Source organism: Carya illinoinensis, chromosome 3, assembly GCF_018687715.1.
Source record: "Carya illinoinensis cultivar Pawnee chromosome 3, C.illinoinensisPawnee_v1, whole genome shotgun sequence".
NCBI classification, from domain to species: domain Eukaryota; kingdom Viridiplantae; phylum Streptophyta; class Magnoliopsida; order Fagales; family Juglandaceae; genus Carya; species Carya illinoinensis.
In genome coordinates, this window is record NC_056754.1 from 49,537,170 (window position 1) to 49,561,236 (window position 24,067).

The 24,067-nt window shown below is 35.7% G+C and overlaps 2 protein-coding genes across 7 annotated transcripts; one reads left to right on the forward strand and one right to left on the reverse strand.

Moving 5' to 3' along the window:
• The first annotated feature begins 2,924 nt into the window (after positions 1 to 2,924).
• On the forward strand, positions 2,925 to 15,398 carry LOC122305079 (protein argonaute PNH1-like). Of its 6 annotated transcripts, XM_043117382.1 has the most exons (26): positions 2,925 to 3,382; positions 3,884 to 3,965; positions 4,073 to 4,165; positions 4,522 to 4,637; positions 7,075 to 7,460; positions 7,555 to 7,763; positions 7,851 to 7,997; positions 8,098 to 8,231; positions 8,365 to 8,474; positions 9,234 to 9,340; positions 9,416 to 9,554; positions 10,271 to 10,387; positions 10,613 to 10,720; positions 10,815 to 10,886; positions 10,957 to 11,079; positions 11,466 to 11,625; positions 11,920 to 12,041; positions 12,154 to 12,291; positions 12,369 to 12,511; positions 13,355 to 13,417; positions 13,576 to 13,639; positions 13,716 to 13,851; positions 14,284 to 14,357; positions 14,476 to 14,570; positions 14,646 to 14,677; positions 14,983 to 15,398. In XM_043117382.1, exons 5-26 carry the CDS (start codon positions 7,101 to 7,103, stop codon positions 15,150 to 15,152), a joined length of 2,823 nt encoding a protein of 940 aa, XP_042973316.1. In that variant the 5' UTR covers positions 2,925 to 3,382; positions 3,884 to 3,965; positions 4,073 to 4,165; positions 4,522 to 4,637; positions 7,075 to 7,100; the 3' UTR covers positions 15,153 to 15,398. The 6 variants fall into 6 exon arrangements, with proteins under 6 accessions (XP_042973316.1, XP_042973318.1, XP_042973315.1 ...); XM_043117384.1 differs by lacking the exon at positions 4,073 to 4,165 and having other exon boundaries at positions 3,884 to 3,982; XM_043117381.1 differs by lacking the exon at positions 4,073 to 4,165.
• Positions 15,399 to 20,040: 4,642 nt separating this feature from the next.
• LOC122305080 (DELLA protein SLR1-like) lies at positions 20,041 to 22,117 on the reverse strand. Its single transcript, XM_043117387.1, has one exon. It carries the CDS (start codon positions 21,868 to 21,870, stop codon positions 20,224 to 20,226), a length of 1,647 nt encoding a protein of 548 aa, XP_042973321.1. The 5' UTR covers positions 21,871 to 22,117; the 3' UTR covers positions 20,041 to 20,223.
• Between the last annotated feature and the right edge of the window lie 1,950 nt (positions 22,118 to 24,067).

The following is a 24,067-nucleotide window of genomic DNA, read 5'->3' on the forward strand; positions in this document are numbered from 1 at the left end:
TCTTTACCAAGCCTCTTGAATGTTTTGCACTCACTAAACTTCGCACCAAACTTGGCCTCGTTTCTCGGCACAGTTTGTGAGGGATTAATAACCAAAATACCATAACATCAAACTATACAAAAAAAGAAACTTACCAACAGAAGACCCATCACCCACGACAGCACCCACAACGACTACATCTCTCATATGGCAACTTCAACCCATACTACATGCAATGGCTAATTCCCATATTTTGTCAAAATCCCTATTTATTTAAAATTCCCTTGTCTAGTTCTTTTATCCAATAGTACAATATCTCTTGTATTGCTATAATGCGCCTTATAAATAATGCAATAAACTCTTAATACTCTCATGAATTCACTGAGGCATTTTATCAAATACTCTGTGTTTAATTTCTTTACCTTCCACTCAACAACAAAATATATATAAATAAACTCACTCTCTCCAAAAGCAACCATATAGATTAGACAAAATACTTAGAGCTCTGGCCATATTGTTGAGGAGTTTTTCAGAATCATCAAACAAAATAGACACAACGTCGACTACCAAAATTTGGGTTGCTCTGATCATCTTGCAATTTCTAAAGTTGTTCATACTAGTTATCCAAATATCCATTCTTTCCACCAACAAAAACCCATCATCAGAATTCCTCTAGTTTAAATTTTGCTTGTCTCAATTATAAACGGATTAATTTCCAGGAGACTTTGAAAGACTTCATATGTTTTGATCAATTTTAAGTACTCTATACCTATGGAAGAAAAACATAGTATGTCATCAATTTCATTTGGGCAACAAGATATTCATTTAATCATTCCTCTAGGTAAATCTAATATATTCCCAAATAAAAAATCCCAGAAAGAATTTCCATAGAAACAAACAGATGTTTAACAAAACAAAACCCACCCGCCAAGAGATCCTTTCCACAAAATCATATTTTAGACAAATAATGATGATGATGATAAAAAGGGACCTCTTTTCGTAGAAAAATCGAGTGTTCAAGCCACTGTCTTTGCAATCAGCTAATAACATCCATGGTTGCTTCTCGACACAAGATGAAGAGAAAATGGTAAAGAGGGAAGAGTAGGATGGAGCAAAGAGGGAGAGAAATAGGGAACAAAATAGAAAATTCCGAGGGAAGAAGGGATGGTGGTTTGGACGGGCTTTTGTTGAATAAATTATTCATTTGGTCTATGTATAATAACTCGCTAAATATGACCTGTGGGTGCTTGTCACTATAGCTCAAAGCTATAGACTTTTTTATTTTTTGGCTAGTCTAATGCAGGTAAATTTGAGACAAATAAGGCAAATAATACGATCCTAGTGCTCTTAATTAAATGGATGGAGCTTGAAAGCTAATAACAAACAAGATAAATTTTACTGGCTCTTTCTCTCTCTCTTCTTTAGATCTCAAGATTGCTTTTAGTTATTATTATTATCATTGTTATTGCTTTATTTTATTTTATTTTATTACTGATCTTGCATGCATGCATGATAAAGCCAACAGCAACATACTCAATATATTAATATATACTAATTAAGTGGGGAAGTGTCCTAGCCGGCCATTTCCCTAATCAAGAATATAGGAGAAAAGAATGTGGAGATCTTTGTCAACGACTCCGGAACGTATGATTGAAACATATGGTTGCACTGCTACGTACTTTCATAGATGCATATCACAATCGAGTCTGAATCCACAAGTTGAATTTTAAAATTGCTATTGCAGCAGCCCCTTCGCCAAGGAACAAGGGCTCGGGTCTAATAATTTATTGGTCCTATCATCCCTTTTTTTAAATATTATTTTATATTGTATCAATTACACTTACTTAATGATAAAATGAGTGTTTTTTTAATAATATTGTAAATTTTTATAAAAAAAATATTTAAAAGTGTTAAAAAAATACATATGTTAAAAAAAGCAAAAAAAAAAAAAAAAAAAAAAAAAAAAAAAAACACACACACACATAATACAACTAGTGATAGCTACCAGCGGTTGCTGTAGTGCTACCCAACATATATTAATAGAAGTGGATACCCTCTTTCTCTATTAAGAAAATCTAAAAATAAAACAACACTACACTTTTTTTTAGACGATCAAGAACTTAGGCACGTTTAGATAGTGAATGTGTTTTATCTCATCTTATAATTTTATCATTATAATTTTCTTAAATTTTTACACAAAATATAATAAACAATTCAACTTTTTTAAATCTTAAAACAATAATAATATTAAAAAATAATATTATAATAATATTTTATACAATTTTTAACTTTGATATAAAATCATATCATCCCATCTTATTATCCAAATCGCAACGCAGGTTAGGCAAGTGGGATGAGATATAAAATTTTCATATCATCTTATCTAATCATTACAACTTTTTAAAATTTTGGCACAAAATATAATAAACAATTCAATTTTTTCAAATCATAATTCACAATTTTCAAATCTCAAAACAAGAATAATATCAAAAAATAATATTTTAAATTTTCATTCAAAATTAAAAATTCTCATCTCACCATCCAAACTTACAGGCTACACTGAACAGGTTTGGAGAATGAAATGAGATGAGAATTTTGTAAATAGTGGTAAGATAGTTTATGAATATTAATAGATAATTTGAGTTGAATATTTTTAAATTTTGACAAAAGAGAGAGAAAAAGTTAAATAAAAAATATTATAAATTTAAAATATCGTAAGAATATAATTTTATAATATTATTTTTATTTAAAGATTTATAAAAGTTAGAATTATTTGTTATTTTTTATTTAAAAATTAAAAAAATTGTAATGATTAATTTAAAACTTTTATATTTAAATTATATTTTAAAATAAAATCAGTTAAAAATTTTGTATCTCACCCCTAACCTACAATCTGTGAGATTGTGAATATATTGAATATATTTGAGACTTGGGCATGCATCATTTGACAGGCCAGCCGGGGTGAAGTTCACACTTGATAAGATGATCTTGTTAAAATCACAGCCGTGAACAAACTGGCATTTTCTCTGTGTTGAGTTTCGGAAGAAGTGCCCGCCTCTACCCACCTGGTTTATAAAGAGCTAGTATCCAGAGTCCAGACTCCAGAGTCACGCTTTACACATCGATCTCTCCTTCTCTCTTTGATGAATCTCTCTTGCCGGAATGAACTCCTCTTCTGAACCACACGACTCTCCGGCCACATTTTTTCCAAGAACGTCCTGAAACAAACCTTCGTTCGCCACTCAATTATATATACAACTAGTTCTTTATGTATATATATTGACAGATCTTCCTCCAAGAAAGAAAGAGAGGAAAAAAAACCTGGTCTTATTCGCCCTGAAAGCTTTGCTGAGAACCACAGAGATCACCACAGCATCACGGCCATCTCTCTCTCTCTCTCTGAGTATGGAATCTCGTACCTTTATTGATTTCTTTAATCTATAATTTCCACTTCTCTCTTTTTATGAAAACAAAAGCTATCTTATTTTTTCAAATGCACGCCTTTAATCTGCATGCCAACTCTAACACTCCTCGTTTAAAGTACCTTTCTGAAAGTCTAGCTTTGAGCATGTTTCTGGATAGCTGCAAGGAAATCGATATATATCTGCAATTAATCGAAATTCCACAAGTTTTTTCATGTACGTTAGCAGCTAATTCCTTTATACATTTTATGTTTGTTAAAATTAAGCTTTATAGATGATGAATATAGAACATATCTTTAACAAAACTCATCACTTTATATTAAACAAGAAATGAGTACTGATTATTTAATATTAGAAGGTTGCAGTTCCCAAAAATACCCGAGTTCCAACATGCTTTATACCTCACAGCTGTTTGCATCCTGGTATACTAGTACTAGTGTGGTCTTGATCTTCCTCCGCTTCATGTTTTTTGTTCATTGTAGCTTCGCACCAAGGATTTCCATGCTCCTTCTTTTGAGATACTTTGCTCTCGAAATAATCTCATGCATCAGATGAATTTTCCAGGTCCGTTAAATTTGTAGGTTCGTATGCATTATTTCTTGGGTTTTCTTTACTTCCAAAAGCTTAAGAAGTCATGATCAGCTTAGAACGTGCTTTCTGTTTATCAACAGCTGGGGTACTCTTGGCGTTGCGCTGTTTTCTTTCCGTTAATTTGGAACCAATATACGACGTTTGAATCTTTCTGGGCCGGGGGAATTTAGAAGGTCTCTAGAAAACTCAACATCAGCAGTTGTCTTTAAGTACCAACAGATCCTCCAGATCTTCTTCATAAATCTCGTGCATTATCTTTTTGGTATTTTATACCTTTGCTAGCTAAAATATACACACAAAACCACCCCAATCAGTAGCGAGTCAAATCTCTAAGACTTGTCACGCTAATGTCATACCGTTTTAACTTCATATCCTCCAGTTTCTGACTCTTTCAGCCGCGATGCAGTCTAAAGATTTGACCTATTCCGCACTCAGTAGCCGCAGTAGTTCTTAATACCCATATCTTATGCACATCTGGGAGCCTTCTTTTCTTTTCATAATATATACATATTTCCGCTGTTGTGTGCAGAGTCGGAAGTCGTTGAGGCGGAGTTCCAGTGTCTTGGAGGCAGATAGAGACATTAAAGGCCCCAGAAAGAGTGAGTTTCAACTTTCAAATTGCAATAAGATGGCGTAAAGCAAAAGGTCTGTGCATAACTCTAGTCGGCGTTTCTCAGACATTTTTCTTTCGTGCATTAAATTCTCTCTTTCCCTCATGATTGCCATGCTTGTCGGTTCTCGGAGTTTAAATGTTTGGCGTTTGGTTTTCAACCTTAGATCTTTTGCCGATCAGAGGACCATGATGAAGAATTATTGGTGCTTGTTACATCACAACATTACAAGCCTTCAAAGAAAAAAAAGAAAAAAAAAAAAAAAGAAAAGAAAAGAAAACAACATTACACGTGACTGATAGTAACATAGAGACGTACAGAATCGTGTGGGTCGCGTGGAATGAGGATATAATGGTATGACATGGGATATATAATCCTATGATCCATGGGTATAAATTCTAATAAGATGAGGGTTAGTTCATATTTTTATAATAATTATTATAAAATTTAAATATTATTTTAGAGTGGTAGTTTCCCTGGACTTTCCAATTTGCATCACTTCAGATAAAATTCCTCTCACCAAAACCAACACTGTGGATGTCGTTCATGATAGACCGAAAACTTCTAACTACTTGAGACGAAGGAAAACTACAAAACATCCTCTTATCATTCACTACAAAGTGTTTTTACGGCTATTCCTTCTTTCCAATTTGTAGTAATAGCCTGGCAGTGCTTTACGATTCCTTCCCAGTTTCCTTCTTGTCTAGTACTCACTGGAACTTTGATCTGGATACCTAGCTGTTTGCCTAATTATTGGGACAGAAATGTACGTACTGGGTAATGCAGAAAATTCGTATCATATGGGTCCATTGACCGCTTCACCTGTGTTTGTTTTGCATTGCAGTATATGTATGTATCGTACGTACAAGAAAAAGAAAATCTCAATACAACCAAAAATCCAAGGAGTTGCAACAAAGAGAAAGAAACAACCACATATATATATGGGCTGACTGATCCAGACCGACTTGAGCGACAACTTTTTAATGGAACTGTAAATGTTCTTCTTGGATCAATGCATCGTGCTAAAAAGATCTATTTATTTATTTACCTGATCAAAAGATTTCGTTTATTGATCAGTCAACAAACCATATTCAATGATTTCTCACTAAATGTAATTAAGTTAATTGCATTCTACACGATTAGGATTAGAACTTGTATTTTTCAATTTGCACGCCATGGGAACGATCGAGCAGTACTTGCTGCAATAATCAGGGTCATGATTAGCATCTCTTCCAAAACTTTGATGCCATCTCGGCACCGACGAAAGCCCATCTTGTCCAAACTGGAGTGCTTTTATCGTAGGTTAATAGGGTTGGGATTAGTCTGATTATTTAGTTTCAAAAAAAGAAAAATGAAACCATTTTTCTCTTCCACTTCTTTTCGAGTTGGGTTGGAACTTTCACGCGGGCCTAGGAACACCGAATGGGACAAGTCATGTGATTATTCTTCATGTCTCGTAATAATCCCATGGATATGATTGTTAATATCTTCATACTACTCTTCTAAGCCATAAATTTTCCCTGACAAAAAGGATAGCAGAATTTCACCCTTTGGTACAGAGACTGATCTCTTTATCCTCCAGAGCGAGTTCATGGATCATGCCAGGTGAAAAGGAGAACAAGGAAAACAACTACACAGAGTGAAAATGCATGCTGCAGGGTCATTTAACACTGTTCTGTTAATTGGGTCCTTTAAGGTTCTGATTTCCTTATTTCTAGTATATTTGTCTTGGTACTTTCTCTGTTCTGTCCCTGTAGCTTGGCTTTGGGACGAGTTAAAGCTCCCTTCTGTCCGCTGAAAATGAATTTATATGTCATTTTACAACTTGTCGTGCAAATAACTTGGAGTGATCCAACTATTCCCGTACACGGGACCACTTTCTCAATTGGTCTAGCTGATCATCTGGTTAACAACAACGTAAACGTACACACAAACACGGTTAGCTCTGGAAATAGAGTTCACTCCACCTGCCTTCCCCTTTATAGGAGACATTCTTTTTTCTTCTTCTATATATATAATTTGTTTTAGTTGGACCATTTGAATCTTTGTGCCTTGTGGCGTGGACTCTTTTGCATGTTTGCACGTCTCTTTGGGCCATCTTTTATCAGAGAATATACAGCTCTGGGGAAGAAAACACTGCCGAGATATGATGCTAATCCTGTTCTTTTTATGCTGCTTTTCAAGCTTGTTGCAGCCGTTACAAAGCTTCTTGTCTTTCGCGCTCTGCATTTTCTTTGCTTTTTCTTTTTATAACAACCCCAAAGGCTCCTAGTTCCTCAATGAAAAGTGAAACTGGTTACGCCTTAACTCTTCAAGTTTTCATTTTGTCAAATCCCTTCAATTTTTGGTGTAGCTCCCCTCCCCCACTTTTCTCTCCCTTTTTTCTCCCGCGGAAAATATAGTGCTGCAGCCTGCAAGTGCTTTAAGAATCCAGCTTCCTTGATCATTTTAGTGCCCGTTGTTCATTGAAGGTTCTCTTTGTCGAAAGGAGTGGTCCATGCAAATGAAAGACCCTCTGGAGAACAGTGTGATATTGGAGAACACTCAGACATTAAGGAAACCACTACAGAACTCTATGAATCAGAAAACACCAACCCAGATGGTGCACAAAAATGAAGATTTCTTGGAACATAAAAAGAAGACCATGACGAGTAGGAAGGGAAGGAGAAGAGGAAGATTACCGAAAGTCGAGAGATTGCAAGAATCAGAGCTTGATTTAGATGTGGGGTACCTTGCTTCATGCAAAAACCTTATGTTACACCGCAGGCCTGGATATGGCCAGCTGGGAACAAAGTGTTTAGTTAAAGCCAATCACTTCCTTGCAGAGATACCAGGGTCAGATATCTGTCAATATACTGTAAGTTCTGCTTAAATTGAAGAGCTGAAATATTGAAAATGACCTCCAGATTTTGTGTGCATATTGTCACTCCTTTTATATTTGTGGGATGCAGGTTAATATAAAGCCTGAGATTACTTCTTCGAAATTGAACAGAGTCATCATGACACAGTTGGTGAAACTTTATAGAGAGACTGACTTGGGGATGAGGCTCCCTGTTTATGATGGAGGAAGAAATCTTTACACGGCCGGATTGCTACCTTTTGCCTCGAAAGACTTCACCATAGTACTGAATGATGATTACCAGGGGACAGGCAATGGAAGGTTATTTATTATTGCTCTTAACTGAATGATTTTCTGCTTGAAAAATATTAAATCGAAGATTTGATCAAGTTTAGCTAATCATATCAGGGAACAACAATTTAAGGTGACAATCAGTTTTGTAGCACTAGCCAGTATGCACCAATTGCGTGAGCTTCTTGCAGGGAAATCAGTTGATACCCCTCAAGAGGCGCTTACCATTATTGATATTGTCTTGCGGCAACTGCCAGGCCAAAGGTGCATTTCTGTTGTTCTATTTCTTTGGATTTGTCGATTTTATTTTTCTATTAATGCTAGCGGATTTCCACTTGTTAGACTTATTCGTGGGCGTGTTCAGGTATATATCAGTTGGAAGGTTTCTATATTCTCCTGATATTAAGAAACCGCAGCCGCTTGGTGGTGGCTTAGAATCATGGAGAGGTTTCTACCAGAGTATTAGACCTACACAGATGGGACTATCCCTGAATATTGGTGAGAGTTCTTCGATTGTAGTCTATGTATCAAAATGCTTTTATACATGAAATTTTCCCCACCAAAAAAAAAAAAAAAAAAAAAAAGAAGAACAGCATTCTGAAATCTTTTCCTTTTGCTGCTTGTCAATCAGACATGTCATCTGCTGCATTCATTGAGCCACTCCCAGTCATTGATTTTGTTGCTCAGATTTTGGATAAAGATGTGTTTTCGAGGCCATTTTCAGATGCAGATCGTGTAAAGGTATTGTACTCTGTGGTGTGGAAATCAAGTGGTTATGTTCTTTAGATTCAATTCTGATCCCAATTTCATACCACACTGTACATGTCTAGCCAGCTAAAAAGACAATGTAATTGTTTGGTGATGTGCTACGCGCTTTATCATCACTCTAAACAACCAATCAATCATGGTCTTAGAACTTTCAAATGCCATATCAAAGCAAGAGTAAGTGCTGCATCCTGACATTCAGCCACTAATTCTATCCTATGATCATTCCCCACGGAGCTATCCCTAGCACTTAAAATTGAACATTTTTGTGAGATCAGCACCAGCTTAGTGACTAGGCAAACTTATAATAATAAAGTATCTGCTAAGCTAACACCTTTTATAATTTGTCTTTTAGGGTAATCCTTGTATTGTTCTGGGATTTTCGAGTTTAGCTGATGATAAATCTTGAACTACTTCCTGGTCATCATGTCATGTTGATTTTACAATTGAATGATTTGGAAAAACATGGCTCCAAAGGTTTTACAGAGCGCAGTAAAATTGACATATGTTGATTGGAAAGTTGGGTTTTGATCTGTAGAGCACAGAAAAAATGACATCTTTTTTGTTTGTGTCAATCATAAAGCACATCTAGTAGTCCTGATTTTAGATAACAGTATTTTTGCAAAAAGAGAGAAAAAAGAAACAGAAACTATATGTAAATATAATTTGAAAAGGTTACTTGATCAATACTTACATATTTAAACAAGGGTTTACTTTGGAATCATTGATGTGCAGGTCAAGAAAGCCCTTAGAGGGGTCAAAGTTGAAGTTACACACAGAGGAAATGTTCGAAGGAAATATCGAATTTCAGGGTTGTCATCACAGCCTACACGGGAGCTAATGTAATTATTTTGTGTTATTTGTTGTAATAGCATTCCATTGTACATGAGCACTTATCGTATTTTCTTGGAAATCAGTTTCCCAGTAGATGAGCAAAGGAACATGAAATCTGTTGTTGAGTACTTTCAAGAGATGTATGGATATGTCATTCGGTATCCCCACCTACCTTGTCTTCAAGTGGGAAACCAGAAGAAGGTGAAGTACTTGCCAATGGAGGTAGGCTCTGCTCAATATTTCTAACCTTTTTTAAATGAAACAGTCTATTTTTGTTTAGTTAATTACTAAAATAATTATTGTGGTTTTACTTTTAAACAGATTGATCCCTCTATTTTGACTTTAGACTTTTTTGCCCCATGTGATATGCCACATGTAAAAAGAAACTAAAATGGTGGAAACTTGAAAATATTATAATCAAACCAAAACAAATTAAAAATCCAAAAAATAAAAAATAAACTCCCAAGGTAAAAACATTACTATAGCAAATAAGTTGGCAACATTGCAACCATGTAGGTCACCTCCATGGGTGGCCAGATTGAGAGGGCCACCAAGCGGTGGTCAATTTGGCCGCCCAGTGCCCCCACCTTGCGATATTTGTGTTGGTCAAATTATTGTGTTTGTTTCTTAAAAAACAATTTTGTGTGTGTTTCTTTTTTTCTTTTCTTTATTTTATTTTATTTTTTATTTTAAGTTCTTGCTTATCTAATTTTTTGTATTTGTATTTTCTTTTTCATTTTTTAATTGTTTGGCTCTTAAATGATTTTATTTTTCAAACAATCATTTGATACCATCAGAAGGCTTACAGAGAGACTTTTCTTAGAACAAAGAAATTAAACATAAGATATGGGATCAATCTATGTTAAAGACAAACTAAATAAAATACTTTACTATTTAGAGGTTTTCTTTAATCCATTTCTTTCTGTATCTTTTAACAGGCATGCAAGATTGTTAGCGGGCAGAGATACACGAAAGGGCTGAATGAGAAACAGATTACTTCTCTGCTAAAAGTTTCATGCCAAAGACCCCAGGAACAAGAAATGGACATTTTACAGGTTACATCTCCAATTCTTTGGATTTCTGGGAACTTAAAAAAAAAAAAAAATCTGCTAGAATGGTACGAATTCAAAATCTTTAGTTTTATGTTGGTATGATGTTCCGCTTTTCTACTCATAATGCATTTAAGGTGAAAGAAAATATAGGCTTTTGCAAGTAGTGATGAAAGCATCAATGGTATGGTTTTTATGCCAAATTCTGACATTTCTCTGTTGTCGTTCCAGACAGTTCACCAAAATGACTATGATCAGGATCCCTATGCAAAGGAGTTTGGCATCATTATAGACAGCAAGCTTGCATCTGTTGAGGCTCGGGTTCTTCCAGCTCCATGGGTAATGCTCAAAGGGACTTTACTACTTCATGTGACATTCAACCTCGTTCTGCCAACAACTTGTTCATTGTGTCCTTTTTCTGTTCTTAATATAGCTCAAGTATAGTGATAGTGGAAAGGAAACAGAATACTTGCCTCAAGTTGGTCAATGGAATATGATGAACAAGGTTAGTTATTGTCTACTTGGAGAAATTTAGAAAATTTAACAGCAAACTGATAGAAGTTTTGTTTATTCAGAAAGTCGTAAATGGAAGCACCATCAGATATTGGGCTTGTATCAACTTCTCACGAACTGTCCAAGAGGGCACTGCTCGTGGTTTTTGTCAACAGTTGGTTCGAATGTGCAAAATCTCTGGCATGGTATACTTTTCCTATACATTAATACTTGACAGTGGCTAACTTTAATTAGAAATGAATGATTTTAGAAAAAAGCTGTGCTTCTTTGTGTTGAGCCTCGTTCCGTTTGTGGCGGTTTTTTTGACCCATTTTGGCCCTTGAACCAACCCGACCAGCTGGTTAAGGTTTGTTATATATTGTATTATTCTCTTGTATGGCCACCGCACTGCAATAAAATCATCTACAACTACGTAGGCACGTTGCCGAATCATGTAAATCTTGTGTCGTGTGTGATTGATTCTACTTTTGTTTTTCTTTCTTTCTTATCATTCCAATGATTTTAATTTTGCTCAAAACGTTTCAAATCATATCTTGTATTTATAATTTGTTGTTTTAACATTTGATCTCAGGAATTTAACATGGACCCTGTGATTCCTATATATTCAACCAGACCAGATCAGGTAAAGAAGGCCTTGAAATACGTTTATTGTGCTGCTACAAGCAATCTTGAAGGAAAAGAGTTGGAGTTGCTTATCGCCATTCTTCCGGACAACAATGGTTCTTTGTATGGTATGCAGTTAGCTTTTGCTATCAGAGATTTGTGGGTATCACATTACGCAACCAGGGACCTTCCAAGTTGTTATGAGATTTCTTGCATCATTAGGCTTTTTATGTTAAGTGAAATTTAATTTCTCATGCTTAGGAATTTAAAATATGTCTGGTAACTAGTAAACCCTTTTTCTACAAGGCCTTCAACTTCTAAGTTCTCACGAAACTCAGTTTTTCCAAAGCTATCATGCGTGACTCTGTATGACTTGATATGTGACTTCCACTCTGGCTGAAGGGTGCATCCTCTGTTTATAGGTGAACTGAAACGAATCTGCGAAACAGAGCTAGGGTTGATTTCACAGTGCTGCCTTACAAAATATGTCTTCAAGAGTAGCAGACAGTATCTGGCAAATCTCTCTCTTAAAATCAATGTCAAGGTCTGTCGTAAAAGATCATGGTTCAACAGAGCTTATTGCATAGTAAATGTCTATTAATTTGACTCCCTGAAACCCAGATTAAGTGATTTATTTTTTCATTTGAACTTTCTAGATGGGAGGAAGAAATACAGTGCTTCTAGATGCTTTACGTTGGAGGATTCCTTTAGTTAGCGATATTCCAACAATCATTTTTGGAGCTGATGTTACTCATCCAGAAAATGGAGAAGATTCTTATCCATCTATAGCTGCGGTAATCATTTTACACCTCTATTACTTGAAAGGTTATGGTTGTCTCCAAATTTGAGCATGATGACTATTGTAATACAGGTTGTGGCCTCCCAAGATTGGCCAGAAGTTACAAAGTATGCCGGTTTGGTATGTGCACAGCCTCATCGAGAAGAACTTATCCAAGACTTATTCAAAACCTGGAAAGATCCTCAACATGGTACGGTTACTGGAGGCATGATCAGGTAAACTGTTAAGAACTCTTTAGCACTGCACTAGACTCGGGTGTTCATATGTTATGCGTACCTCGTTCTTATTGTTCTATAGTTATCAATCAAAATTTTTCCTTAAGAGACTACCCCAATACCCAAACCTGTCCCCTCCATTCTCCATCTCAATCTCAAGGAGGTCACTAAATTTTCTACAAGACAGAGGAGGCAGGCAACCCCTGCTACGATACAGAATTGTAAAAGATGGAACAGCAGGATAATTCTAGAGCTCTTTGAATTAGCCGTTGAAAAAAATTGATTTTGCAGCTATGATGATTGTCAAATTGAAAAACAACACCACTTTGCAATACTGTTAAGGGAATGACAAGCTCTCTTTTTTGGTAAACAAGAAAATATCAGGTTGACAGCATTGTTCACTACTTCTGAATCTTCTTATTGCTAGTACTTCATTTTTCACATTTTATCTTGTACTTCTTCATTGGTGCTTGAGGTTACTTGGTGATGTATATGTGGTGTCCTATCTTCAAATTGCGCCAGAGTTATCAACAGCCGTGTTTTTTTCCTTTACACACCCACCGGGCATCAACTTTGAAACAAGATACAATGTACCAAGTAATCTAAATGTATTCTCACTACTTACTTGGAGACAATGACATATTGTAAACAAGCATGAGCTAAATATCTAGTCTAAATGCATCCCAAGTGAAACATAGAGACTAATCATCTTCAATCATAGCCATCTAAGCCACCACTTAGACATCATAAGATCTGACTCGCATAAAATAACTTTCTTCCATTTGTTGTATTTACTAATCAGAAATCATGCCCTTTAAAAGTTCATTTTCCATGCTACTGCAGAGAGCTTCTACTTTCTTTTAAGAATGCTACTGGACAGAAACCATTGAGGATCATATTTTACAGGTGCTCTGATCTAATTATCTATTTAGAGTTCCCCTTAAACTTGTACCTTATTTTGGTGTTAGAAAAAGATTTGTTCCTAAAAAAAAAAACAGAAGAATTTTTGAACTGGCAGTTTGTTCCAAGAAATATGTAAGGTTTTACTTTTGTAAAATGTGTAGGGATGGTATCAGCGAGGGACAGTTCTACCAAGTCTTACTATATGAACTTGATGCCATTCGTAAGGTTAGTGAAGATCTGTTATCCTGGTTTTCATTAATTATGCTCTTCCTGTGCTTACATTCTGACCATGCATGTCTAGGCTTGTGCATCATTAGAACCTACTTACCAACCTCCGGTAACATTTATTGTCGTTCAAAAGCGGCACCACACTAGACTCGTTGCAACTAATCACAACGACAGAAGTAGCACCGACAAGAGTGGAAATATCTTACCCGGTAATATATTCTTTGTTTCTGGTGACTGCTAGAATTTGTGCTAGTGATTGATTGATTACCTAAAACATTTCATCTCATCTCATCTTTACAATTTTAACAAATTTCTACATAAAATATAATAAACAATTCAATTTTTTAAAATTCTATAACAAAACTAACATTAAAAAATTATATTATAACAATATTTTATTCAATTTAAAAAAAAAAATATCTCATCTCAACTGAGTAACCAAACGGGGACGAAAATAACTAACCAACATGGAGGAGCTAACCTACGCTCCCAAGTGTGATTTTAAGCCAAGTGATCGCATGCTCTGAACCACGGGGCCTGTCAGATTCTGCAGAAGAGTTTGCTAGCTCTTTCCTGAGGTCATTCAGCTGTCATTCCTAACTCTTAAACGGAGTTTTTATTGGTTTGAATTTCATATGTAGGCACTGTGGTGGATTCAAAAATCTGTCATCCAACTGAGTTCGACTTTTATTTATGTAGTCATGCTGGAATCCAGGTACCGTATCTGAACATACCGCACCGGATAAAACAAATTTTGACAATTAGAACTTAAGGTAGATAAAGGTTTCCCAGAACGTCAAACTTATGTTTATACTGGAAATGGCATTTGACAGGGAACTAGTCGACCTGCTCATTATCATGTTCTCTGGGATGAGAACAATTTTACTGCAGATGAAATCCAATCTCTAACCAACAACCTGTGCTATACGTAAGAAATTCGATTCCCTTGTTGCTTCCACTGCATAAGCCTAGTGAATTCACAAGTTCATTAATTTTGTTTCAGGTATGCTCGATGCACTCGATCTGTTTCTGTAGGTATATATCTTACTCAATTTTTTTGCAAATATGCATGCTGAATTATGGCACTGCATTGGCACCTACTCTGCAATTGATGGGCATAATTACTTTGATTACACAATTCTAGTTTTGCATTCTAAACACAATCTATACTTTCCTAAGAAAGTAATGCATAAAAACAAACCAAACAGAAATATTTCTTTGGTTAGATTTTCCTATTGGGCATGAATCTTGTTTGCCACCTGATGTCTATCACAACTCAAAAGGTGTAATAATGCATACATTCACAACCGTCAGTTACAAATCATTTCTTCTGGATTCAGTGCCTCCTGCATATTATGCACATCTGGCGGCCTACAGAGCTCGATTCTACATGGAACCTGAGGTGCATGATCATTCTAAAACATGTTCCCCACAGACAACAAATGGGTCATTTGTCCGTCCCCTGCCAGCTTTGAAAGACAAGGTGAAGAATGTGATGTTTTACTGCTAGTTGGAGAGACTAGAAAGGTCAATCACCGAAATAGAAGCATAAAGAACTTGAATGAAATGCTTGTACATGAATGATGATGTGCTTTGTGTCTCTAAATGTTGTGCCCTGAAAATTTTGACACTGCGTCCAACAAGGCATATAGCTTACTGAAATGATCAAACCTAAGAGTAAATGATGATGTGTTGGCAGACCAGTTGTAATTAGCATAATTTAAATAATTTTTTGATTTTTTGCACCTATGATAAATATTATTTTGTGTGGAAAAAGCTTGGAAAACTTGCTCCACTCATCTACAGCAAAAGGTCTCAATCTTACCCTCCAATTGTCAATAAAGTAGGTACGTTGTAGATTGACTAACAGCTTTAGAAAGTTAGAATTGAAACCCGTCAATTTGGCACTCTTTGACCCTATGCTTTCACCCATTATAGAAGCTTAGAAATTTTAGGATGGGAAATTATATTTGTTATCGTGGAGTGTAAAAGTGTTGTATATTTTTTTTGAAAAATGAGAGTAAATATAAAATTTATATAAAAAAAAAACTAATTTTTTAAAAATAAATCCTACTCTTTTTAAAAAAAATTACACTGTACTTGCGTAGTTTATAATTATATGTAGCATTACTTTTAATTATTTAAAAAGAAGAAAAAAATAGCCTTCATTTAATTATGGTATTGAAAAACATCAAATTGAGTTTATAAGGTCTCGTTTGGTTACACAGATAAGATGAGATAAGATATTTTAAATAGTAATGAATAAAATATTGTTATAATATAATTTTTTAAAATTTATTTTATATTGGGATTTAAAAAAGTTAAATTGTTTATTATATTTTATACAAGGATTTGAAAAAATTATAATGATGAGTTGAAATAAGATAAGATGAAATTTTTAATTTTGTGTAACTAATCGGACATAAATGTCATATATTATAGATGATCCTATGAAAATTTACAAATTAAAAAAAGATGTATTGGTGATGTAGAACACTTCAATTTGAACATGCCAACCCAGAAAAGCTCAAAGTCAAATTATTCACTAATGAGTACACCGTTATTAATTTTTCTAGTCATCTAGCCGTTTCACCTTTTTCTCGTTGAGATGGGATAGCTCTTGATTGACATCCGAGAAAAACTAACCACCCCAACTTTTTTTGACAATTATAGAAGGAAAAATTATTGATTACTTCTGGAAATTCTATTCCTTGTATGCCTTGTAATTAAAATTGCTTAGATGATCATCAATGATCTTCATGGATACGGTACCACATACATTTAAGAAATTACAGAATATAAAAACCAACGCCATTATTTTAAAATTTTGACACTACTACATACGTCATATAATTTAATTTAAAAAATAAATTTTATAAATCAAATCAAATTTTAAAATTCAAGAATAAAATAATCTTATAAAAACCCAATTAATTAAATCAACAACAACATTAGCGGCAACATCTATATATTCCACTACCATGATGATTAAGAAGAGTTGGAAGACAGTTCATTCATTAACAAAATTAAAATGGGTGATTTAGACCTCGTGGACCGCTTTTACCATCTCGTAGAACAAACGTTGGACCCCACACGTTGATTGTTCAAATCACGTGTCATTTTCACAGCTTAGAAAAACGAATTTTCGAAATTGAAAAAATAAAAATAAAAATAAAAAACTAAAGAAAAGGGAAGAGAGGTCTTTCTCACGGAGGATTGACCCAGGACAGAGGGAGAAGGATATGGGAAAAAATTAAAAATTAAAAAAAGGTGACATCGCTGTCGACACGTGGGCGGTAAACGAAACGTGAAATTGCCGGGTCACAAGATTATTAAATAAATAAAAGCTTAGTTTGCATAGGTGGTCCCAGTGTATTGTTGGGCGGGCCCACAACACACAAGTTGGTCCGGATGTCCCGAAACGGGATCACGTGCAACAGTCAGGGCGAAAGTGTCGTGGGCCACCGTTTCGGAAGGGGTTTTTCCTCTCTTTTTCCCGTTCCGCGTTTTGGTTGGGTAGCCCCACAGCCATTGGTCATCGGTTTCGTTTTCATGGCCTACACTACAACACGAGTAGCCATGTGAGTTATATTCCTTCTTCTCCTTTCTCTTTTACTTCTAATTTGAATATATTTCTCGATTTTTACGTGAATTATTTAATTAATTATAAACATTATATTTTTTTTTCATTTTTTAGTAAACGATATTAAAATATATTATATAAATAAAAGAAGAATTTGATATAATATGTTAAATCGTAAAATTTAGTTTATTGTTCTCTTTTACATAAGATTTTTTGAGATTCAGTAATTTTCTATGGATAAATACGACGAAAAATAATAAAAATTAAGACAATAAGAGGAGATTGACAGACCTTAACGAGCTAGAAAAAGAAGAAACTGATCTGTGATGGGGAGTCATGAGAGTGAGAGTGAGAGTGAGACCCACAGAGAAGAAAGGGATGTGAGGTGACAGGCAGAGCTGGGAGGATGGACTCGACAGGTTTCTCATGTGACCCAATTTACTCTGCCTCTTATGCTGATTACTACGTTGGTGGTTGTGGTCTTGGGTCCCCTTCGGTTCAAGTTGGGCACGACCCACATCCTCACATCACATGTCCATCCACATCAACCACCCCCAAATGCCTCTCTTCTCTTCCTATTCCCTCCAATATAACACAAATTAATACCCACAAAAAAAAAAAAAAATAGTATAAAGTTTCTCATTATGATTATGTAAACCAAGAGTACGTATAAGCTGTTAGACACAAAAAAATAAAAAATAAAAAAAAAAAGGCTGAATATCAAAGCATGACTTGGGTATATTTAGTTATTAAATTAAAAAAAAAACAGAGCAAATATCTCTTTAAATTCAAACCCTTCTCAGTGAGAGGGTTTATATGAAAAAATCTTCTTGCAAGTGCACTTCGTGTACCAATTCGCGCATCAAAATTGATATGTAAAATATATATTTAACGAAATGATATGAATTGAAGACGGAAATAATTTTTATGAAATAGAAGATTTTTTTCTTCTTTCAAAATTTTTTTTACATTTTTTTAGATAAAAATGATCATCGATAGACGAATTAATATACGAAATGTATTTGTTCCTAGCAAAACTTAATTTATATATATATATATATATATATATATGTATTTGATGTAGGCCCAAAAGAAAGGGGAAAAAAAATTCAGAGAGAGACGCTGCATTTGACTAAGTCCATGGGTCAATATATCAAGTATATAAAAAAATTACCTCATTGTTCACTGTTCACTAGATTTTAATTTTAAGACTAGTTTTTAAATCTAATAAAAGTATATGAGAACTGTTTTTTTCTTTAGAACTATTTTTAAATCAAAGCGCCTACATCAATTAAGGTACCGGAAAATTGAGATAAAGTTATTGCACGAAGGCTCGGTTTGGATTAAAAAATACTTTCAATTTATTTTATTTTATTATTATAATTTTCACAAATTCTCACATAAAATATAATAAATAATTCAATTTTTTTAAATTTTTAAATAATAATAATATTAAAAAATAATATTTTAATATTAATATTTTATTTAACTTTCATTTCAACTTATCTCGTCTCAACTAACTATCCAAACTTAACCGAAGTAGTTAAATCAAATTACTGAAGTTCATGAGAAGGGCAAATCAAAATCCAAACCACGGGACCATTTAATGATGTTTGTATTTAAAATAGAATGGCGGGATGATACTTCAACGTTATGTTATGCTTGTAGCGAGCCAAAGTAATTCTAAAGAAATGTTCTGAGCTTGGACTGAATTCAAGACCAAGGGTGTGCAGTACTGCATGCATGCTCTGGTTTACCCGCAGACAAAAAATTTATATACGAGCCTATTTATTGATACAATTAGCGCGCGCGCATATATATATATATATATATATAAGTCTAATGTACCTGCTAACATAAAAAAATTATTAGTGCGTATTAACTAATTTCTTTATAATTAGAATAGAGGTCACATCAATTAGTCGCTTGAAAATAACAAAAACTCAAAATAAAAATAAAACCCTAGCTTAGCTATAAATTTGGTTGTTGGAGTATGATACACCAAAGGGGCAGCAGGCAAGGTAGGTGGGGGGCTCGATCCATCCCAGCAAATGCGAGGGCTAAAATAATTGATCATCGATGTTTGGTCACATGTAGCCGTCTAAGCTAGAATAGACCATGGTGTAGATGGAACCTTTAAAAAGAAAAATTGCCTTGTTTGGAAAATGATTTCAGGTTCCTTGCTGGCCCCTAATCTTAGAGCTAATTCTCTCAGGTTCTGGTACTATCCTACAACATCGATCGATCATGAAAGAAAGGGCACCAAGTTCATGACATGATCAGCTCCTCGATCCAAACCACTTCCTGCATGCATGGCATTGACTCTGCCTAATTAGCATGTTTTTGTCTATGCTTGCAGATACGTACATGCAGCGTGCATATATGACTTTTTTCTTGAGTACATTATTTGAGGGGGGGCATTAGTCGAGCTAGGGGTTTTGAAACTCCAACGATGGACCGGCCACCCAATAATCCTTAAGGACCGACCATATATGCCAGAAAGTCATTGCCATACATGCACGGTTCATTTCTAGAACCTGAATCTTATTATTTCACTCTACTTATCTATGACAATCTGCGCCTGCCAATGCCATGCACCAGTACCTTGCTTTGACTTTAAAATCCCATGACCCATTCTTCTCAGCAAATCTTTCCTCGATTAACCTTTAATTATCAAACCTATATATTCTAATCATCATGAATGCGTATGGAACTTTTATCATTTTTAATTACACAGACGATGCATTATATGTTACATATATATTTTATTTAAGTGACGACTGACATATCAAACTACTCATGAGAAGACTAAAAATAATATAGGGGAATGTATGAAAGTTGATGTAAAAATTAGGAAAAATACAGTAATTAAATTAAATAGCTAGGCATGGCAGTAAATTAAAGAAAAAGGCACGAAAATTGTAGGACTAGTGATCAAAACGGGAGGAACTGAACTCAACTCAACTCAACTGAACGGAACGGAACGGAATACACAATTTTACAGCGAGTTTACAGGAGGATTACTGTGAGGATTTACGAAAATCCCAGGTGCAGTAGCAGGTGAGTTTGCATCTGGAAGTGCGAGGGCTTCCCATGCCGAAGCCGCGATGAGGGGCCGGCTATGCCACCCGAGCGTCAAGCACCCTTCTTTTTCCTCCACGCAATACCCCTCTGCCGAGAACAGTGTCAGCAGCATGCTCGCCTGCTTAAACGCATTGGATCCCAGATGTAATGGCCTGAAACCCGCTTGTCCTAGCCTAACCCGCCACTTGGCCAACGGTTCGTGCCTCTCCACCCGAGCCGAGCCCTCGCAGCACACCACGTTGCATATCTCCCTCTGTATGTATATCTCCGCCAGTGCTTTCTCCGGCTGTAGCGTGCAGGCTTCGAGTGAATCGAACATGGTCGAGTAGTAGTATAGTGCTTCTGTGAACCGGTCCAAGAACCCGGGCTGATTGTGATTCGCTTCTTGCTCGATCACTGTCATGATCTTCGGGTTCAGGTTCCGGATCCACCCCAGAACCATTTCCATCGGTGAATTCCGTGACGGCTCCGATCCGAGAAGACGATGGAGCTGCATGATTGAGTTTACGGCCACGGCTTCTTTCGGCCTGACTTGGAGCATCCACGGCTTCACGTCCTCGAGCCGCGAAGCCGCCACGCCGCGGAAAGAGAACAGGACGTTGACGGACCTGGCCAACTCGGAGAGCCGCAACCCGACTTCGCGGAGCGAGTCACGCCCGTCAGGCGAAGGTGGGCCAATGCCGGTCAATCGGAGTGCAGGGGGCCCACCGGGTCGGAGGGCCAGAGCTTGTATCAGAGCCGGCCACTGCAGGCCGTGCATCAGGTTGAAGTCAACGACGTGCACGCAATCGTGACCGTCGAAAGCTTCTAGTATGGCTTGATTCGCCGTGAAGTGTGCGAATTTGAGGTATGGACATGCTTCGTAAAAGTGATGGTACAAAACCTCGTTCTCGTAAGCCGCGTCCAGGCCAACGCCGCCACCAAACCCGACACCCTGCGGCGTGAATATCCGGAGGCTCAGGGCATCGATGAAGTAGCCGGCTACTTTCCCTATGCCGCAGCTGGTATTTACTCGTGCGAGCAAGCTCTGCATATCTTCGATTAGCGAACCGGCAAATGCGAGGTCGCCACGTTGCACGGATTCTGCACACGTCAGCAACACGTGGACTAGCCTTATCCCGGAATCTTCTTCCATCGCGGTCATGACAGGGAACTGATTATTCAGCTGCTGATGCTGAGGCGCGTCGTGATCCGTCCAAGCATCTTCGGCTAACACCGTCTGATTGAGAACTGGGCCCACCACGAGCTCGGGAAGCTCCGGAAGATCGGACGGCAGAGACGCCGTCTGGTTGAACTCGGAAAGGAGGGAATCGACCCAGGAGGCGATATCGGAGGGGTTGTAGTGAACCACGTCGGAAGCGAGCTGGGAAACCTCGGCAGGAGAGTTGACCATGGCCGCGTCGAGGCGTTCGAGGCGCTGGGCGACGTGGCGAAGGTCGGAAGAGCGGACCCTGTAGCCGGCACCGGCAAGGAGGCAGTCGATCTCGGATGTTTTGGTGGTGGAGGACACGGAGCTACCGGCGCTGCTAGCAGCGGAAGTACAGGAGCTATACAGAGACATAGTCGAGAGATTTGGAGGTAGCTTTGGGTTCTGATCAGATACCAGGCGCGATTTTGTGGGTTCGGTCGATCATTCCGAATCTAGAGAGAATTTGAAAGAGAAGAAAGAGTGCGCACGTGTGTGTGGGTTTGTATGGTTTTAAGAGTGATTGAGTCACAGAATCAGTGATATCGGTGAAAAGTGATAGGGGAAAGAGAGAGGCAAAAGGAGGATTTTTGATTCAGAGAGAGAGAGAGAGAGAGAGTGACATGTAAATATGTGTAACCCATGAACTGTACCTATCCATTAAATTTTGGGTATTCGCATTGGTAACCTCGTATATAATTTTTTCTTTTTTGTTGTATTATTTGGTGCCTTCTTTTTCTTTTTCTTTATATTTATATTTATTTATTTTCTCAATAATTATTATTAATTAGCTAAGCTCAACTTGTGCTTTTATATATACTTGAGGTTTGCAGAATATTTTATTGCAGATGAAAGCAAAAGGTTTGGCGATTATAATGATGAACCAGATTTCTCCTAACTGCTTCTAAACCGAAAACAATAAAATAAATATTTGGATAAATATATAAACTTTAATTAATTTTATAATAATAATGAAAGTGATCTCAACTTAAATTAGCTGATCTTATAATAGAATAGATGGTGTTTATAATATTTATTGATGTTTGTATAATAAAAAAAATATAAAATAATTTTTGATGAAAGTTAAATAAAATATTTTATTTTAAATTTTAAAAAACTATAATAATGAGATGGACCAACCTCTTTATTGCATTGATGTTCACCTACAACTTAACGAGAGAGAGAGAGACGCGGAGGCCCTCTCTAATCTCTATAGTCTATATGCATGTACACGTGTTGTCTAGATACGATGTCGAAGTCTCATTAAACGCGTTTGACATAACACGTGTATTTATGAGGTTTGGACACAACGTCGGAGTAACTTTAGGGCCACTAGCCACATGTACTCACAATTTAAACTATAATAGTAATTTCTTAAATTTATTATTTACTTATATGTAATCGCTTAAAATGTGTCGTATTAATATTTAATATAACTGCAAATGATAAAAATAAAAAAATAAAAAAAATGAACAACTGCGTTACTCAATAAATCTTGTAACATTTATCTATAGATCAACATAAATATTATAACTCTAGCTAGCTCTTTGTTTAATGTATCTATGTATCCAAGTATATATATATGATCATGTTGTGCATATATAATGCATGTTGTTCTAGGCCACATAGACATTCTATATTAGCATGATGCTTTTGGCAGACTTTTGCAGACTGGTTGGGGAATCGACCAAAACAATTCTCCTAATTAAAATTTTGAATCGACCTGAAAATGACCATTTGACAGCATTTAAAGCCCCAATTAATTGATTAATGAAAATAAACAAATCAGAATATTCTATATTTATTAGGAGGCTAGCTATTACTGAAATTTATTGTACTTGTATAATATGATAAGAGAATATTACTTGATGCGCGCTCGATCTATGGGCTCGATTATTCGGCAAAGATAATGATCATCATATGTAATCTAAGTCTATCCTTTTAATTTTATCGTTTATGTATTTTATTTGAATTTATAATTTTTTTAATAATTAAAAAAGTGATTATTAGTGAATTGATATTTAAAAAAAAATGTTTAAAAGGTATTTGAAACAAAAAATAAAAAATAAAAAGTGTAATTTGCACTAAAGGTACATCAAGTAGACAGACTTGGATGGTATAATAGCACTATCCTTAACGTGATAGTTTCACTTTATCAAATAATGTAATTTGTATATCATCATCTGATTAACATTTATCAATTAACACTTATAATATTTCTCGACACAATCCATATCTGAAAGAATTTGAAAAAAACACACACACATATATATATATATTAAGAATATAGTATAAATAATAAAATCTATATATTTCTATCAGCTTAAATTTTTATAATAAGTAGTGATTTCATGTGATATCAAAGCAGATGTCTTAAATTGAAATCCGTACTCTTATACACCTTATCCAATTTAATTCAATATTTCAAATTTAAATTTTTAAAATAAGTGGTGATATATATAATTTATATGATATTTAAAAGTCTTGATATATTTCCAATGTATGAGTAGTTTCCCAAGAGATCGATCAGAAAGATTTTATTTTCGTGGAGCAATGTGTATTGGGTCCGCGG